Genomic DNA, 15,208 nt, shown 5'->3' on the forward strand with positions numbered 1-15,208 from the left:
CAAACCGCATCAAAACCTTTCTCCCAAACTTACCTGCCCCGGTATGGAATACAAGGCATGCCTGGCTCCATCACGACCCAGGTATCGCGCTACGAGGGCCGACCAACCAAGAGAGAAACGGAACTCGATGTTCTCCTGGAAGTCAGCACAGAGGTGCTCACAGTTCAGTTCATAGCTCAGGTTGAAACAGCAGCGGGAAGTCACTGCACCTGCCATTGTGCGCTGAGATGGTGGGAGCAGTGGCTTAACAATCTCTGCAATGGAGAGAATGGGGATTAAAGACATGTTAGGTGGGAGATGCTTCTTCATCTGCCTCATACCACGTCCCTCCGTCATGGCTCTGATCAGCCTTCAAACCGATGCTCAAGGCACTGCCCTGCCCCTCTCCACAACTTTTCAAACATTTTTGGTTGGGAGGACTTTTGGCAGCGCTCTTTTCATGGAAATCGATTCAGTGCAGATTCAAAGCTGCTCTGGGAATATGCTTTTTTTTCAATCCGACCACAAAGTATGAACTACATCACATGTACACCAGAATAAACCTCATGCCTGAAGATTGAGAGTCAGCTTGGTTTTGTGGTCGACTTCAAAATATAACCAACCATGAATACAATTATCATTCAAACTCAAAATTATTGCAAACTAATGCCAAGACTAATCTTCCACCACCAACACTCCAAAAACAAAAAAAAAACCTACCAACCATATCTTCCTGCGTCGCCTGAAGGGAACTGTTCACGAGGTTTGAACAGCGGTCTGTCAGGTTCCGGCCAAGCCCATCTTCCACATGTTTATGCAATTCCTGAGAGTAAGAGTTATCAATCATTTCTTTAATGAACTAAAACCATACTTTCTTGCCCCCAATCTTACATTACAATCCCCATTGAAAGAAAAAGTGAAAACGGGACCTGTTTATAAATTTTCAAAACCACAGGGCTGGAATGAAACTCGCACTGAAAACTTTCCACCAGGTGCGCCAATCGGCGAATTTCCTCCAACATAGCTTCCGACACCTGTGGAAATCAAAGCAAACATGTAGAGGCTGCAGGAGTTCAACACAAGGAGGGCGCAGGGAGGGGCTGGGCAGAGAGCATGGGAGTGCGCACGAAGGACACAGGAGCGAGGGATTGGAGGACACAGGCGAAAGAGTGCAGAGGACAAATTGGAGAGAAATGTAGTGATCGGTAAGACAGCAGCAGAAACGTCACCTTCCTCTCAACGAGCTCTGCGAGCTTCGCTATTCGGTCACGGCATTGTTGGCTGAGAAGCTTCAGCTGTTGCTGTATAAATGCCGCTCTGTCTTCTCTCTCCTCACGCTCTTCTTCACATTGTTGCCTGCCACATACACTCGGCTTGTCAATATTTTCAGCTGTTTGTTTTGGACAAACATGTGGAAATGTGACCATTTTCATGACATCGGCTGACTGGACATGGTGAGCAGTTACCTCTAATGAAATGTCAGGAAGGTTCTGATTCACTGTTCTTCTCGTTGGGAATTTCAATGGGTAATCTTTGTCAAAGATCACTGAACAAACCCAGTCAAGACATGCATCGGAAGGGGACGAAACTGTTAAACACATTAAATCTCCACAAACCGCCAAGCCCACCTACTTTCAAATTATAATTTTTCCTTCTTGTCCATCCCTTGCACCCTCTACCCCTCATTCTTACACACATCCCTTGTTTGAGAGAGAGAGGAAACACCAAGACCCTACTGTTGGTGTTTCCCCCTTCCCTTTCTGCTGTTCCTTTTGCTCTGTTGGGTCCTGATACATTGTGTGTTTGAGCTCTTCCACGAGCCTAAACTTTTCACACCGAAAATATTTTTTTAAATGGCTGTTGAAAAGTTGATGTTTTGGAACGTCGGAAAATGCTGACCTATGCTCTGCAGCAGTCAAGTGTACAGAATCCATGACTTGCCGCATGGTCCCCACAATGGCGATTGCCCTCAAGGTGTGTTGCTCAAACTTGGTCTGAACAGCTGCCTGTGAGATGCATTCCTGTATGGGGGCACAAAAAGGGTGGAGGAAGGCAGAGGAGGGGGAAGGAGGGGTATGTGTAGGCGGGTCTAGTACCAGGAACTCAAACAATACCCGGCAGTGAACATCCCAGCCAATGAAGAAACAAACAAAACGTTTTAAACTCCCAAAGAAAATTAAGGTTGATCCACCTCAAAGCGCCGTTCAAAATTTTGAAACTCGAACAGCCGAGCCTGAAATCCCTCAGCCAAAGCTCCTCCTGTAAAAACATTCCTCGGACTCAATGAGTTTGTCTTTCACATCACAAAAGATAAGCAAGGAAAGCATTACAAAGAGAGGAATCAAGAGTGGATAAGGGAACATGAGGGCCGAGAGAGAGACAGAGAGACAGAGAGACAGAGACAGAGAGACAGAGAGACAGAGACAGAGAGACAGAGAGACAGAGAGACAGAGAGACAGAGAGACAGAGAGACAGAGAGACAGAGAGACAGACTTTTGACTTTTATTACAAAAAAGTATAAAGGATAAAAATTCAATACAACAAAGCAAAGGATTATATACAAGAGTGGAAAAACAGAAGAGAAGAAACCAATTCAATTTTCAAGTTATCGATAAAGCATCGATTACAGTTTATACACAAGAAGTACCCCAAAAAAACACATTGGAGAAAGGAGAAGGAGATGATAAGAAGAGAGAAAGCAACACAGGTTCCACACGTACCGCCGGAGACTGAGCAACAGCCCCTTGCGTTTGCACGTGCAAAAAAAGAGAGAGAGAGAGACAGAGAGAGACAGAGAGAGACAGAGAGAGACAGAGAGAGACAGAGAGACAGAGAGACAGAGAGACAGAGAGACAGAGAGACAGAGAGACAGAGAGACAGAGAGACAGAGAGAGAGAGAGAGAGAGAGAGAGAGAGAGAGAGAGAGAGAGAGAGAGAATGGAACTCAAGCAAGAACCATGAAACAGCCACAGGTAAGACAATTCATCAACAAGTCAGATTGAAAATTTTTAAAGATTTGTAAACAACAATCGATTAAATTTGTGACGAAGAAAACCAAAGTATGACCATCCATACACCCTTACAATAAACATGTGAAATGTTTTTCCTCAGTCACAGGTATGACATGAAAGAACTAGAGAGTTCATAGAACACCTTACCCCACCCAGCCTTGAGAAAAAGGACATCTGAAGGGTCTTTTCAACTCTTGCTTTGCGTTCCCGAGCACGATCTATATTAGCATTGTTTTTAAACTTTGAACAATGGGAGAGATGGCAGCAATGCAAGGCTAATGGGTCAAACGGAACTTTCTGCCAACTTTTCTCGGAGAAACTGACGACTTTGAAACGATCTTTGAGAAAAAGATGGGATAAACAAACATCTTTTGGACGAAGTTAGCTCTGTTGTTGCATCCCAAACGGCACCACTTTTTGGTTTGAATCCCGCTGCTACTCCGCCCTCAGAGCATGCGGCAAATTTGATCGGTCGAGACAGCGTGAAATCTTTTCCAGGTACTGCTAAATCTGAAGGTTTGTGGAAGTGCAAACAAGGCGATTTGTGTTATAAAATGTTAAAATATATTGTTGTGGAAATGTCTCCTAGAGGTTAATAAGGCTTCAAATAGAGCAGTTATTTCCTTAAAATGAATGTCGAATAAACGTAAAGAAACTAATCGCATTATTAGATATGAGGCACTTATGTGTCTAGGTTCAATAATGTCCACCCATCCCAATGTGTGCATCTAAAATGATCAACCCTTTTGATCCCATTTTACTGTTTTACCCTCTGTAATCCGTCATACATCTTCTTCAAAGCATTCGCCAAGCCAGCGGTGCAAGTTTTGGTGGGAAACCCTGCCACACAATCGCTACCGGGCTGTGCACCTCAAGAGATAGGGTTGAGGGGAAACGGAAGGGTTTGCCCTCCCCACAAATGGGCCCACAGTCCAATGGTGAGCAACAAGGATGGTGTGTCATTGGTGAGGCACGGACCTGAAGCAATAAAAGGCGGAGTGACGATGGAAGTAGGAAGAGAACACCCTGACCTGCACGTGGAAAGCTGTGCTGAGTTTGCTTGCCCCAAGCATAGAGTTACACCCCACAGAGACCGGAGCCATGGACTTCTTTTTCCTAAACAACTGCATGGGACGTTCACCGGCCTGAGGTGCCAGGAATTCATCCTACTGGCACTGTCAGGTTTGGTCTGAAAACTCTCCTGTCTTGTCAAACCTGCTATGTCTCTGTATTGTGATGTGTCTGATGGATATAAGGATGTAGATAATTAAGGCCCTCGTTCGTCATTTGGTCCATGGGCATGTATGATCGGTCGTGGGCATGTATGATCCATGGGCATGACATCCATGGGCATGTATGATCTAATCCACACGGTATTGCCCCATTGGAGGTGTAATTTGGTGGGGAAAATCCCTAAATGATCAACCGTGACAGTTGCATCGAGACGACTCGTGAGATTTGAACCAGGTGAATGGGTGACAATAGCAATATAATTTAATTGAAATTTTCAAAAAACTTTTAAAGACTCCAATTTTAATTTTTTTTGGAAGTTTACCACCGATGATGCACCTTCTTTTACTGCCACAACTACTACTGCTAATCTGCATGCACAAGGGGCACAGAGCAACCCCCACAACTGTTGGACTTCACCTTCTGCCAACATTCACATGGGCCAAGGCCAATTTCAATGGCACACTGGCGTAGCCAAGAGTCTTTGGTGTCCTTGAGGACTGTGACAGGTCCAATCAGGTCATTGACTGTGGTATAGGATTATGGTGAATTCCAGGGAGATGTGGGCCAGAAATACATCGCGTATGATCAGGCCAAGTTGAATGATCTTACAAATGGTGCTGTTTGAGACTCGGTCATACCATCGAACCCCAAGGATGCAGCGCTGACTTCACATATGGAAAGCTTGCAAGGTGTCTTGGTCCGTTTTCAGAAGTGTCTAACTCTGACAACCTTTGAGGAGAACAGGTAGGATGCATGTTTTATAAATACAGAGCTGGTAAACCAAGTTCATGCAATTTCCAGATGGTGTCTCGTTGCCACATGGCATAAACAGCCATGCCAATCCGTCTATGCACATCAGGGCCACAGTATCCAGATCAGTAAATATTTGAGCCCAGGTAGGTGAAGTGGTCCACTGACTCCATGATTGTACCAGAGGTAGGTATGACGTGGAAACCCATGGCAACATTCTGTACCTTCGTTTTTTGCCATGAGAACTTGAGATTCAGAGTAGTTGAACACGGCTGGCTAGTGGGCTGGGTCTCTCGCACATTAGGGCAGCATCACCTGGATAAAGTATATCGTGACGACTTCTCTACCGGCATAAATTCCGAGCTGGTCTGCACACCTTAACACGATCCAGTGCATGGTGTAGCAGAAGAGAGGGAGCAAGCATAAAGCCCTGACAAACTCCAGAAGAGGTGTAAAAAGGTGATAACTCCAGAAGGCTTCCATGCCTCAAATAAACCCGATATGATGTGAAGATTTGAAAATACCCCCATTTTACACCATCTTATTTAAAACGTCAAATTACTTATTTGTGCCCGTTGTTTGTGTCCTTTGTGACATCTCTAAAAACAGCAAGTTTCCTGTTTGGAATGATTTCACTGAACAACAAATTTCAAAAAATTTTTTTTACTGGAGATGTGTAAAGTGATTAAGACTAATTTGGGTACGCTGATTTCAAAAATCATAACCGTTTTGCTGTATCACGTCAGGATTTCAATGAAATTTACATATGTCTTTAACATGTCTATTTCGTACAATTGTTGTTAACTTGTGTTATATTTCTTTCTTTCAGATAAAGATGAGTAGGCGTTCCTGTACCAATCATCCTGACAACTTCTGTTATGTCTGTGGTCGGTATACCAAAAAAGATCAACAGCGAAGTATATCTACAGCAGTGAAAATGAAGGCCGCCTACTTTCACTACTTCGGGTGTAAGGTGGGGGACCAAGAACAGAGCTGGGCACCACACATCTGCTGCACAAGCTGTCACACAACCTTGACTCAGTGGTTGGTGGGCAAGCGCGCGAGCATGCCATTTGCGGTGCCCATGATATGGCGTGAGCCGCAGAATCATCATGATGATTGTTATTTCTGCTGCACAAGCATCGCCGGCTTCAACAAGAAGAATAAAGGTCACATCAAGTACGCTTACTGCGTCTCTGCTCGTAAACCTGTGCCTCATGATGACGAGAACCCCGTTCCAACACCTCCAGCTGATCAGAACATAGCTGTAAGCAGTGGTGAAGAGGATGGTGATGATGAACCTTTGAACCCGACACTCAAGAATCACACCTTCTGAACCAGGGAGACTTAAATGATCTTGTAAGAGATCTCTCGCTGTCAAAGGCGAAGGCAGAGCTGCTTGGATCAAGGCTGCAGCAGTGGAATCTACTTGAACCTAACACCAAGATATCCTTGTTCAGAGCACGTCACAGAGACATGGCTGAGTTCTTTGAGATGGAAGACACGATGACATTCTGCAGTGACATCAACGGTCTGTTGAAAGAACTTGGGTGTGATCACGATCCTGCAGACTGGCGCCTCTTCATCGACTCGGGGAAGAACAGCTTGAAGGCTGTTTTGCTCCACAATGGCAACGAGAAACCATCAGTCCCACTGGCTCACACGTTCGGCATGACAGAGACCTATGAGACTATGCGGCAGCTGCTTGATTCCATCAAGTACAATGACTTCAACTGGCACATCTGCGGAGACTTGAAAGTGGTGGCGCTGTTGTTAGGGCTGCGGTCAGGCTACACGAAATACATGTGCTTCCTTTGTCTCTGGGATAGCAGAGACGACAAGAATCACTGGACGAAGAAAGATTGGGAAGAGCGAAAAGAGCATGTACCTGGTCGACACAACGTGAAGCATGTCGCCCTTGTCGACCCAGCCAAGGTTTTCCTTCCACCACTCCACATAAAGCTCGGCTTGATGAAAAGTTTTGTACGGGCAATGGATCTGAATGGGCCTCAAGGAAAAGTTTGGCAACACCTTGTCGGAGGCCAAGATCAAGGCTGGTGTCTTTGTTGGACCGCAAATCCGACAGATTATGAAGGACGAAACTTTTCCGACAACTCTAAACCCCAAAGAGCTGGCAGCGTGGAGGAGCTTCAAAGCTGTGACGGACAACTTCTTGGGGAACGAGCGCGCGGACAACTATGAAGAAATAGTGCAGCAGCTGCTGGAGTCCTTCAGGAAACTTGGCTCCAGGATGTCCCTGAAAATCCATTTCCTACACCAGCACCTGAACTTCTTCCCTGACAACTTGGGAGCAGTCTCGGACGAGCACGGCGAGCGATTCCACCAAGAGATTTCACTCATGGAGACGCGTTACCAAGGGCGGCACAACCCGAACATGATGGGCGATTTCTGCTGGTTCCTGCATCGTGAAACTGACACAGAGCAGCACAAACGCAAAGCCAAATGCCTAAAGCATTTTTAATTACATTCTAGTGGAGTTTTTCTGTAATTTCTATAATTTTGAAGCATTCATGATGAAATAAATGAATAAATGAATTTTTGTAAATTTCATTGAAATCCTGACTTCTAGGCAATGGGAATATTTCTGTTACTGAAAATCCTGACGTGATACAGCAAAACGGTTATGATTTTTGAAATCAGCGTACCCAAATTAGTCTAAATCACTTTACACATCTCCAGTAAAAAATTTTTGTTGTTCAGTGTTTTCAAGACTGACAGACAGACCGAAGCAATTGCTTCACCGTGAGTGCGCATGTGTACTTGGGACGAGACGGCATACAACATGGCAAATTCAGAGTCCAAATATTGCTAAACTGAATGTTCATGTTCGGATTCATGTTCTAGTGTTGAAATATAACATTTAATTGAAATCAAGTAGTTCTGCAATCATAGACTGACGTTTGTCAGACAGAGTGAACAAATTGCTTAGCCCTGCTTTGCGCTCAGCGTGCGGGGTAATGATGGGTTTCCATGTCACGTGACTGCATGAAATCAGTCATGCCACGGTGTGATTCGCACTGCACCGAGAATCCTTTCCAGTACAAGAAGAAGCGTTTGTTCGGAACGTTAACTGTTAAACGTTTTCAAACATTTTCATTGCTTATTTTCTGCAGTGATGACTCGATTGGATGAAAGCAGTGTTACAAAAAGGTCATTTTTAGCTCGCCTGTTCGAAGAACAGAGAGCTATAGCGATACCCCCGGCATGAGCGTCAGCGTGAGCGTGAAAATGTTAAAGTTTTTGGTGCAAGTTATTTAGAAGCTTGCCATTCATTTAATATGTGTACTAGGATGCTGATATTTGGCATGGAGGTTCCTTTGGGGTATATTATTGATGTAGTGAAGTTGAAATTAAAAAATAATAACAATTTTTTTTAACTTAACTGTTTTGTAGCACATCAACGTTAAAGTTTTTTCCTTTCTAATGTTTATATCTACCACAATATTTTTTACTGATTACAATATACAAATACATATATTGCTTTAAAATTATTTGGATCAGACTTCACTGCAATGCTTTATAAAAAATATTAATTATTAGACGAGTCTTTTAAAAACGACAAATGTATAAACAGGCGAGCATTGGGTGGCTTTGACACCAACTCTCTGGTTAGCTCGCCTGTTCGAAGAACAGAGAGCTATAGCGATACCCCCGGCATGAGTGTGAGCGTCAGCATGAAAATGTTAAAGTTTTTGGTACAAGTTATTTCCTTAATAATGTTTTTATCTACCACACTATTTTTTACTGATTACAATATACAAATACATATATTGCTTTAAAATTATTTGGATCAGACTTCACTGCAATGCTTTAAAAAATATTATTAGACTAGTCTTTTATAAACGATAAATGTATAAACAGGCGAGCATTGGGTGGCTTTGACACCAACTCTCTGGTTGAAGTTGCAGCAGAAAACAAAACTCCTTCCTGGAAGGAAGTTAAAAATGTTTCAACAGCTTTGGGGTCAGGTGAGGTTGGGGGTTGCTTTTCGATAAGACTGTTTTATTTGATAAGGATGATGATGTATCCCATGCATTTTAACAGGTTGCACACTCGGGCAACACTCCCATTAACCCCTTCCAGACAAACCGCTGCTCAATTTGCAATCTCAGTGAATATGGCTACACCATGCTGGTACTTCATTGTACCAGATGCACCCTCATGATCCATTTTATGAAGATTATACACCTCACTCACATTTATACACATAAAGAGTATGTAAATGGCCCAAAGCAATTGTAAGCATGAAAAGGAATCAAGTTCTGGAGTGCTGATCATATAACTAGAGACAAGTCAGAGCAGTAACTGAGGTCAAGTCGAGCCCCTTAGACATCCAAGCTAATTGCCAGGTTTCACTGCACAGGGTCTCACCTGCTTCAGGCATACCCTGTGCCCGCTGAATTCGGGAGCTCAACACCTCCTTAGCGGAGATGAAGAAGATTCGATCGGGCACTTGGTCACGTGCTACAACTTTTAGTTCATCTACCAGGAAGGTGGCACACCGCTCCATGTGCTGGCGGCGTACCTGTGTGTGCACAAGGACCTTCACTTGCACCAGGAATGAAAATAAAAGGACGAGGGTTTGGGAGGAGGGAGTTGGTGGGGGGGGGGGGAGGAATGGTATTACAAACAGCATGCGTACCTCCTCCATGTACTCTGGCTCCAAGGCAGACGCATCCCACCGATTGTTCAGGATGAAGATATTCGGACGTGATAGGCGCTCACTCACCTTGTGGAAAAAGTGTTTCTCCTGAAAAGAAAAAGGAATATAATGCAAGTTGAGTGGAGGAAAACAAAAGGTGCTGGTTCCATAGAATATTGTATCTTCATAAGGAGAAAACCTACACCATCAAACACTGTCACACCTGCCAACCTCAGAATCAAAAATACTGTTACGCATCTGATCTATGGGGTAAAATTAGAATAGTTATTTCATAGTTCTTGTTGGAGCAAGTGTGGTGCAATTCTCAAAAACAATAAAACGTGTTGAGCACAGGTTTAGAAAGATCTAATTAATTCCACCGCCCAAGTGTATGTATCAACATCCCGCTTTCTCCACCCTCATCCGCCTCCCCTCCCCTACCTTCTTGAACCTTCCCTGTCATTTATCCATCTCTGTCTGGAATCTCCCTGGTGTAATAAGAGAAGCCAATGGGCATGCCTCATGGACGATCACAGTATCTGTGTGGAATTTCCCAGACACCACAGCCAGTGAGTGTGAACCATGGGTGATAGCGGAGTCGGTGCAGGGCCACGGGATGGGCCAAGGGCATGCCCATAAAAGGACATCTGTCTGGCAGTGCTATCCAATGGGCGAACCCCATGAGCACTGGAATGGGCCCTGTGGGATATATAAAAGCGCAGACGGTGAGTGTGCGGGATGCAGTACAGCGGTGCGTTCCGTCCTTCACCACTTGTTGTTGCGAGCTGCTGCTAGTTGATGCAAGAAGTCCCGAATAGAAGGCACGCAGGGCGCAGCAGGGACCAGCCCTGGACGGAACTGCTGCACGCATGGACAGCACCCCCAATGACCAACCAGTTTGAGGCACGAATGGAGAGCGATTGTGGAGAACTGGACCACATGTGCAAACAGGGCTCACAGAACACAGGTTTTTCTGTCATCTTGTTATTTCAATTCTCGGTCTGCGTTTCCTCGGTGAATGGTTAGGTGTATTTGTTAATCCGTCATTATTCCAGGGCACGTGAGTTTAACTTATTCATAGTTTCTGTTTGTGATAGTCGCTGCACGGTCATGTTCTTTTTCTTGTCATAATTATCAATCCCCGTTTTGATGATAACAAGCGTGGTGATTGGGAGCGGGAACCACAGGGCTTAAACAAATGGATTATTATTTTTCTATTAGAACGGCACATTGGGTCCATGCTTAAGCACCCCTATTGCTGACGAGCTTCGCACGGCGTTCCTGTCGACTTTCCACCATGGCCGTTGCGTTCAGACACGTCGTTTCCCACCAAGTTAACCCGGCAGACGTGGCAATCTTTTCATCCCATACCTGCCTAGCGGCATGACGGTTGTTGAAGACCACACGACCGTAACAACACCATCGTTTGTTTCAAAAAATAAACAAACATAACAGGGAACAACTAGAGGGGGAGCACTCGGGAGAGTGCAAAACCTCCGCCGCCTCAACTGGGTCATACTGCTGGGTCACTCAAGTGAACCTTATATCTTATTCATTAAATATGATGTCAACATTGCTGACAGAGTTATAGTTTTCTCCAACATTTTTTTTTTTGGGGGGGGGGGTTGGAAATCACTGAAAACATGTAAAAAGGAAAAAAAAAAAAATTTTCTCAAACAATTTTTTTTGGGGGGGGGAGGTTGGAAATCACTTAAAATATGTAGAAATGCAAAAAATAAATTTTTTTCAGGTGGGGTAACATTTTTGGGGGGGGGTTAGAAATCACTTAAAACATGTAGAAATGCAAAAGAAAATTTTTTCTCTATTTTTTTTTTTGGGGGGTTGGTAATCACTTAAAAATGTAGAAATGCAAAAAAAAATTCTCTATTTTTTTGGGGGGGGGGTAAAAAAATTTTTTGGGGGGGTTGGAAATCACTTAAAACATGTAGAAATGCAAAAAAAAATTCTCTTGGGGGGGGGGACCAAGTCCAAAATTTAATGGCATGATCCTTGGACCATACCTAACCCCCCCACCAAGTTTCGTCAAAATCCGTCGAGTAGTTTTTCCGTAATACTGTTCACAAACAAACAAACAAACAAACAAGCAGTCATAGACTGGTACTTACGAAATCGTCAACTTGACCTCTGACCTTGTCTAATAAAAGCTGTCTCTCGAGAAGGTAGCGATGCAAACCAGAAGTTTCTGTGATGATTCTGTATCAAACCATCAAAAATCGTAACGTCGACCGAAGCAAAAATCTCCATTTCTCCACGCAATTATATTGTTGTGGTTGAAGAAATTCGCAAACCACCATTCAGGTCCCTTAGGTGAGATATCTCTGTAAGTATATGTGTAGTTAGGCCCAAACTCGTTGTTTAGAGGGAATAAATGTCATTCATTCGGGCTGCGACCCCTCGAGATAGCCGTTTTTCTTTTACTATCTTTATTTTGGACCAGCCGCCATTGCTACCATTACTACCACCACCAACCACGTCTCAACAGCCATCACACAACAACCACCAACCGCAACGCCGCTTCACAACAACAGCCATGACCCTTGCCGTCACATCTCGCTCTCGCAACCATCGCATCACCGCCATTCCCGCGCCGCTTGTGGGCGCCGATCCTGGACTCGTGCAGGGCGCGCACCGAGCAGCGGGTGCGAAAACACCAGCCTTTCCGAAGCAATCGGATCAAAAACGACTCACGCCCACTTCTGTTCCGTCCTATCGGTGAGCGTGGGGCGATTTGGCCCCGCCTCCAGGTGCGTCGGAGTATAATCGCTATATGCAGATTCATGGATCAAAAAGCATTCACGCCCACTTTTCTTCTGTCCAATGGGGAGCCAGCCAGAGGTAAAGGGTCGAAGGTGAAGGAGCGAAGCCACGGGGGCTATAAAGGGCTGCGTTCGCTCGCCAAAGAGTCAGTTGAGTTGAGTTGGGAAGAGTCAGTCAAGAGAAGAGTCGGAGAAAGCAGTTGGACGGAGCTGTGGAGAGTGGGAGAGTTGGAGAGGTGGCGGCGGCGAAGGCAGTCGAGGGGGCGCTCGTGTCAGAGTCGGGGAGCTGCGGAGAGGGGAGGCCGATAACGCGACCGAGGTCGCGGTGGAGACGCTCGTCGCGGGACCCGAACCAGCGAGATATCCTCATCCCCCCGAGCATCAACAACCCCCTCCTGTTTCCCCCCGCGCTGAGATAGTGCGAGAAGGGGGCCCCGTTCCCACCCCATTCCATTCCAGACACTGTCCGCGAGGCCCGCGGAGTCGGGGGGCCAGCGCCATTTTGCGGCTCATCACCAGACGGGTAGGCTCGACGCGGTCTCAGCCCCAGTCCCGTCTGCCCCCATCATCGTTGAGGGTGGTCCCTTTTTCTTTTGCTTTGAGTATATGTGTTGTCGGCGCCGTCTGTGAAGTAAAACTGTATAAGTGTTGCCGTGTGCTCGGTAGTCGGTGGTAGATCTGCATTGTGTTTTGCTTTTACATTTGCTTTTTGTGCATTATTGTGTGTTTCTTCTTCTTTTACATTTGCTTTTGGTGTATAATTGTATATGTGTGCTATCCGTGTGCCATCGCGAAATAAATGTGCTCTATGTTGAACTGTTTCTCCCGTTTCGCTTCGTCTTTTCTCTAATGGAATCTCCATCTTACTTCACGTAAAGGGTTGGTCGTGGGCTAAAACGCCCGATAATTAATCGAACCGTCCAGGTTGACGATAACACCGCTCGGTTATCCCGATAGTACGGAACGGGTCGCTTAAAGTGGCCCGTGTCCGAAGTCGACCTGCGGCGAGGTGCGATCGCCCGGTCTACCCTCCGTGTGGGTACTTAGGTAGGTCGAATTTGGCGAGCAACCCTATCCCACGCGGGGGGCCGATTGGCACGATCGTGGTGAGGCCGAAAGGCCCACCCGTGACTAGTTCCCGGCGTTAGTCCGAGAGGGTCACGACGGGATTGTCCGTCCGGTGGGCGACGTGCCGCGATTCGAGTTACGTGGCCGTTCGCACGCCGGCGGGCGCGAATCCGCAACACTGGTGTCAGGTCGTGCGATATAAACTCATCCCCCTCCTCGCGGCACTGGTATCGGAGAACGGGAAAACGGGCTCTCCTGTCTCCAGCTAAATTCACGGGAATCGGTCCAGGGGTGAGAGGAGCGACCCCCGATTCCCTCCAAATTACGAGCGAGCTAAATTAACCCTTTACGAGAAATAAGATGGCGTCTCAAGGCGAGCGGGAGCCGGGGGTATTAGAAATGGATGTAGAATGTGTAGAATCCATGGTCCAGGATGAAATCCCCGTGCAGGAAATGTTGGTTGTGCAGGAACACGAACTCCCCCAACTGAACCCAGAGCCCGAAATAGGTGCGGCGGCGGCCGCGGTGTATGACACCACCCCTCCCCCTCTCCACCAAAACCCCCCGATCCTTGCCGAAACGGCTCACCCAAGCGCACCTGACATGGCCCAGCTATGCGCCATGCTGGCGGCAATGACAGCGAGGATGGATGCGAATACACAAAAAATGGATGCGAATACACAACAAATGAACGAAAAAATGGATGCGAAGACACAACAAATGAACGAAATAAAAAGCATGAACGAAAAGATGGAAACAAACATGAAGGAAGAAATGAAAGAGCTGCGGGGTGAGACGCGGAACATGGGCCGAAGCCTGCAGGCGGGCATGAAGGCAGTAACCGGGGAGCTCAAAATGGCGACGCCACGTGTGGGAGCGAACGAGCTGGGAGGGAGTGCAACGGTTGTCGGGCCCGCGGTGGAGGCGGGTGAAAAAATAATTCGGGGGACGTGTTGGGCGAGGGTCGTGACGGAAAAAGTGACGGTAACCGAGAGGGACAAACTAATTGGGGTGACGGAGACGTGCACGAGGGAGATAACAAGGGAAGAGACGGAAATAATAGTTGAGACAAGTGAGGTAAAGGGTGAAGAGGTGACTGAGTTGGCAGAGACACGGGAGATGGGAACGATAGAGGGAAGACTGCACGATGAAGACGGGGTAAGTGACGCACACACACACACACACGGAGGTAGTGGAGGATAATGGGGGTGAGCTCGCGGACTGGGTGGAGACCAGGTGCGAGCAGTTGGATGGCCTCCTCCAGGAACGAGGGGAGGGAGTATGCCCCCTTGAGGCGAGTCACGACCAGGTGGGTTCGGTCGTGCTTTGAGAGGTCGAGGGGAGGAGTGCTGTGGACAGGTGCATGGAGAGCTTGGGGGGTAAAGAGGCCCCGGAGACCCTTGTGGGGACACGAATCCCCAGTGTGGTTGTCCCTGTGTGTGTGTGGTGCAAGGTGTGAGTGCGTCCCCGTGTGTGGAAGCGACCCCGTGTGTGAGTGGTGTGGTGGCGATTGTGCCGGAGTACGTGCTTCCCAGCACGCCGTGTGTAAAAGGGGCACCGCAAGTGGAAGAGGCCGTGTGTGAGTGAAACGGCCAGTATGAGTGAGGCACCGCGGATGAGTGCCCCCGCGTGTGTGAGTGGTATGGTTTGTGTGAGGGAAATGGCACGAGTGAGTGGAAGGCCGCGAGTGAGTGGAGCCACGTGTGCGAGGGAGATGGCATGCGTGA

General features: G+C 46.7%; 1 protein-coding gene across 3 annotated transcripts in view; it reads right to left on the reverse strand.

The window, feature by feature from the left end:
- MFN2 (mitofusin 2) overlaps positions 1 to 15,208 on the reverse strand; it is an 86,736-nt gene that overhangs the window by 53,285 nt on the left and 18,243 nt on the right. For all 3 annotated transcript variants that reach the window (XM_085845059.1, XM_085845060.1, XM_085845061.1), the window contains 8 exons: positions 9,637 to 9,744; positions 9,366 to 9,519; positions 2,171 to 2,238; positions 1,879 to 2,000; positions 1,209 to 1,335; positions 909 to 1,013; positions 700 to 802; positions 34 to 254 (listed from right to left, as the gene is read on the reverse strand). In XM_085845059.1, the coding sequence (XP_085701185.1) occupies positions 34 to 254; positions 700 to 802; positions 909 to 1,013; positions 1,209 to 1,335; positions 1,879 to 2,000; positions 2,171 to 2,238; positions 9,366 to 9,519; positions 9,637 to 9,744 (1,008 nt within the window). The remainder of the gene's footprint in view (positions 1 to 33; positions 255 to 699; positions 803 to 908; positions 1,014 to 1,208; positions 1,336 to 1,878; positions 2,001 to 2,170; positions 2,239 to 9,365; positions 9,520 to 9,636; positions 9,745 to 15,208) is intronic.

This window comes from Eptatretus burgeri, chromosome 11 (genome assembly GCF_056783735.1).
Source record: "Eptatretus burgeri isolate ZD-2024b chromosome 11, Ebu_testis_v1, whole genome shotgun sequence".
Classification (NCBI taxonomy): domain Eukaryota; kingdom Metazoa; phylum Chordata; class Myxini; order Myxiniformes; family Myxinidae; genus Eptatretus; species Eptatretus burgeri.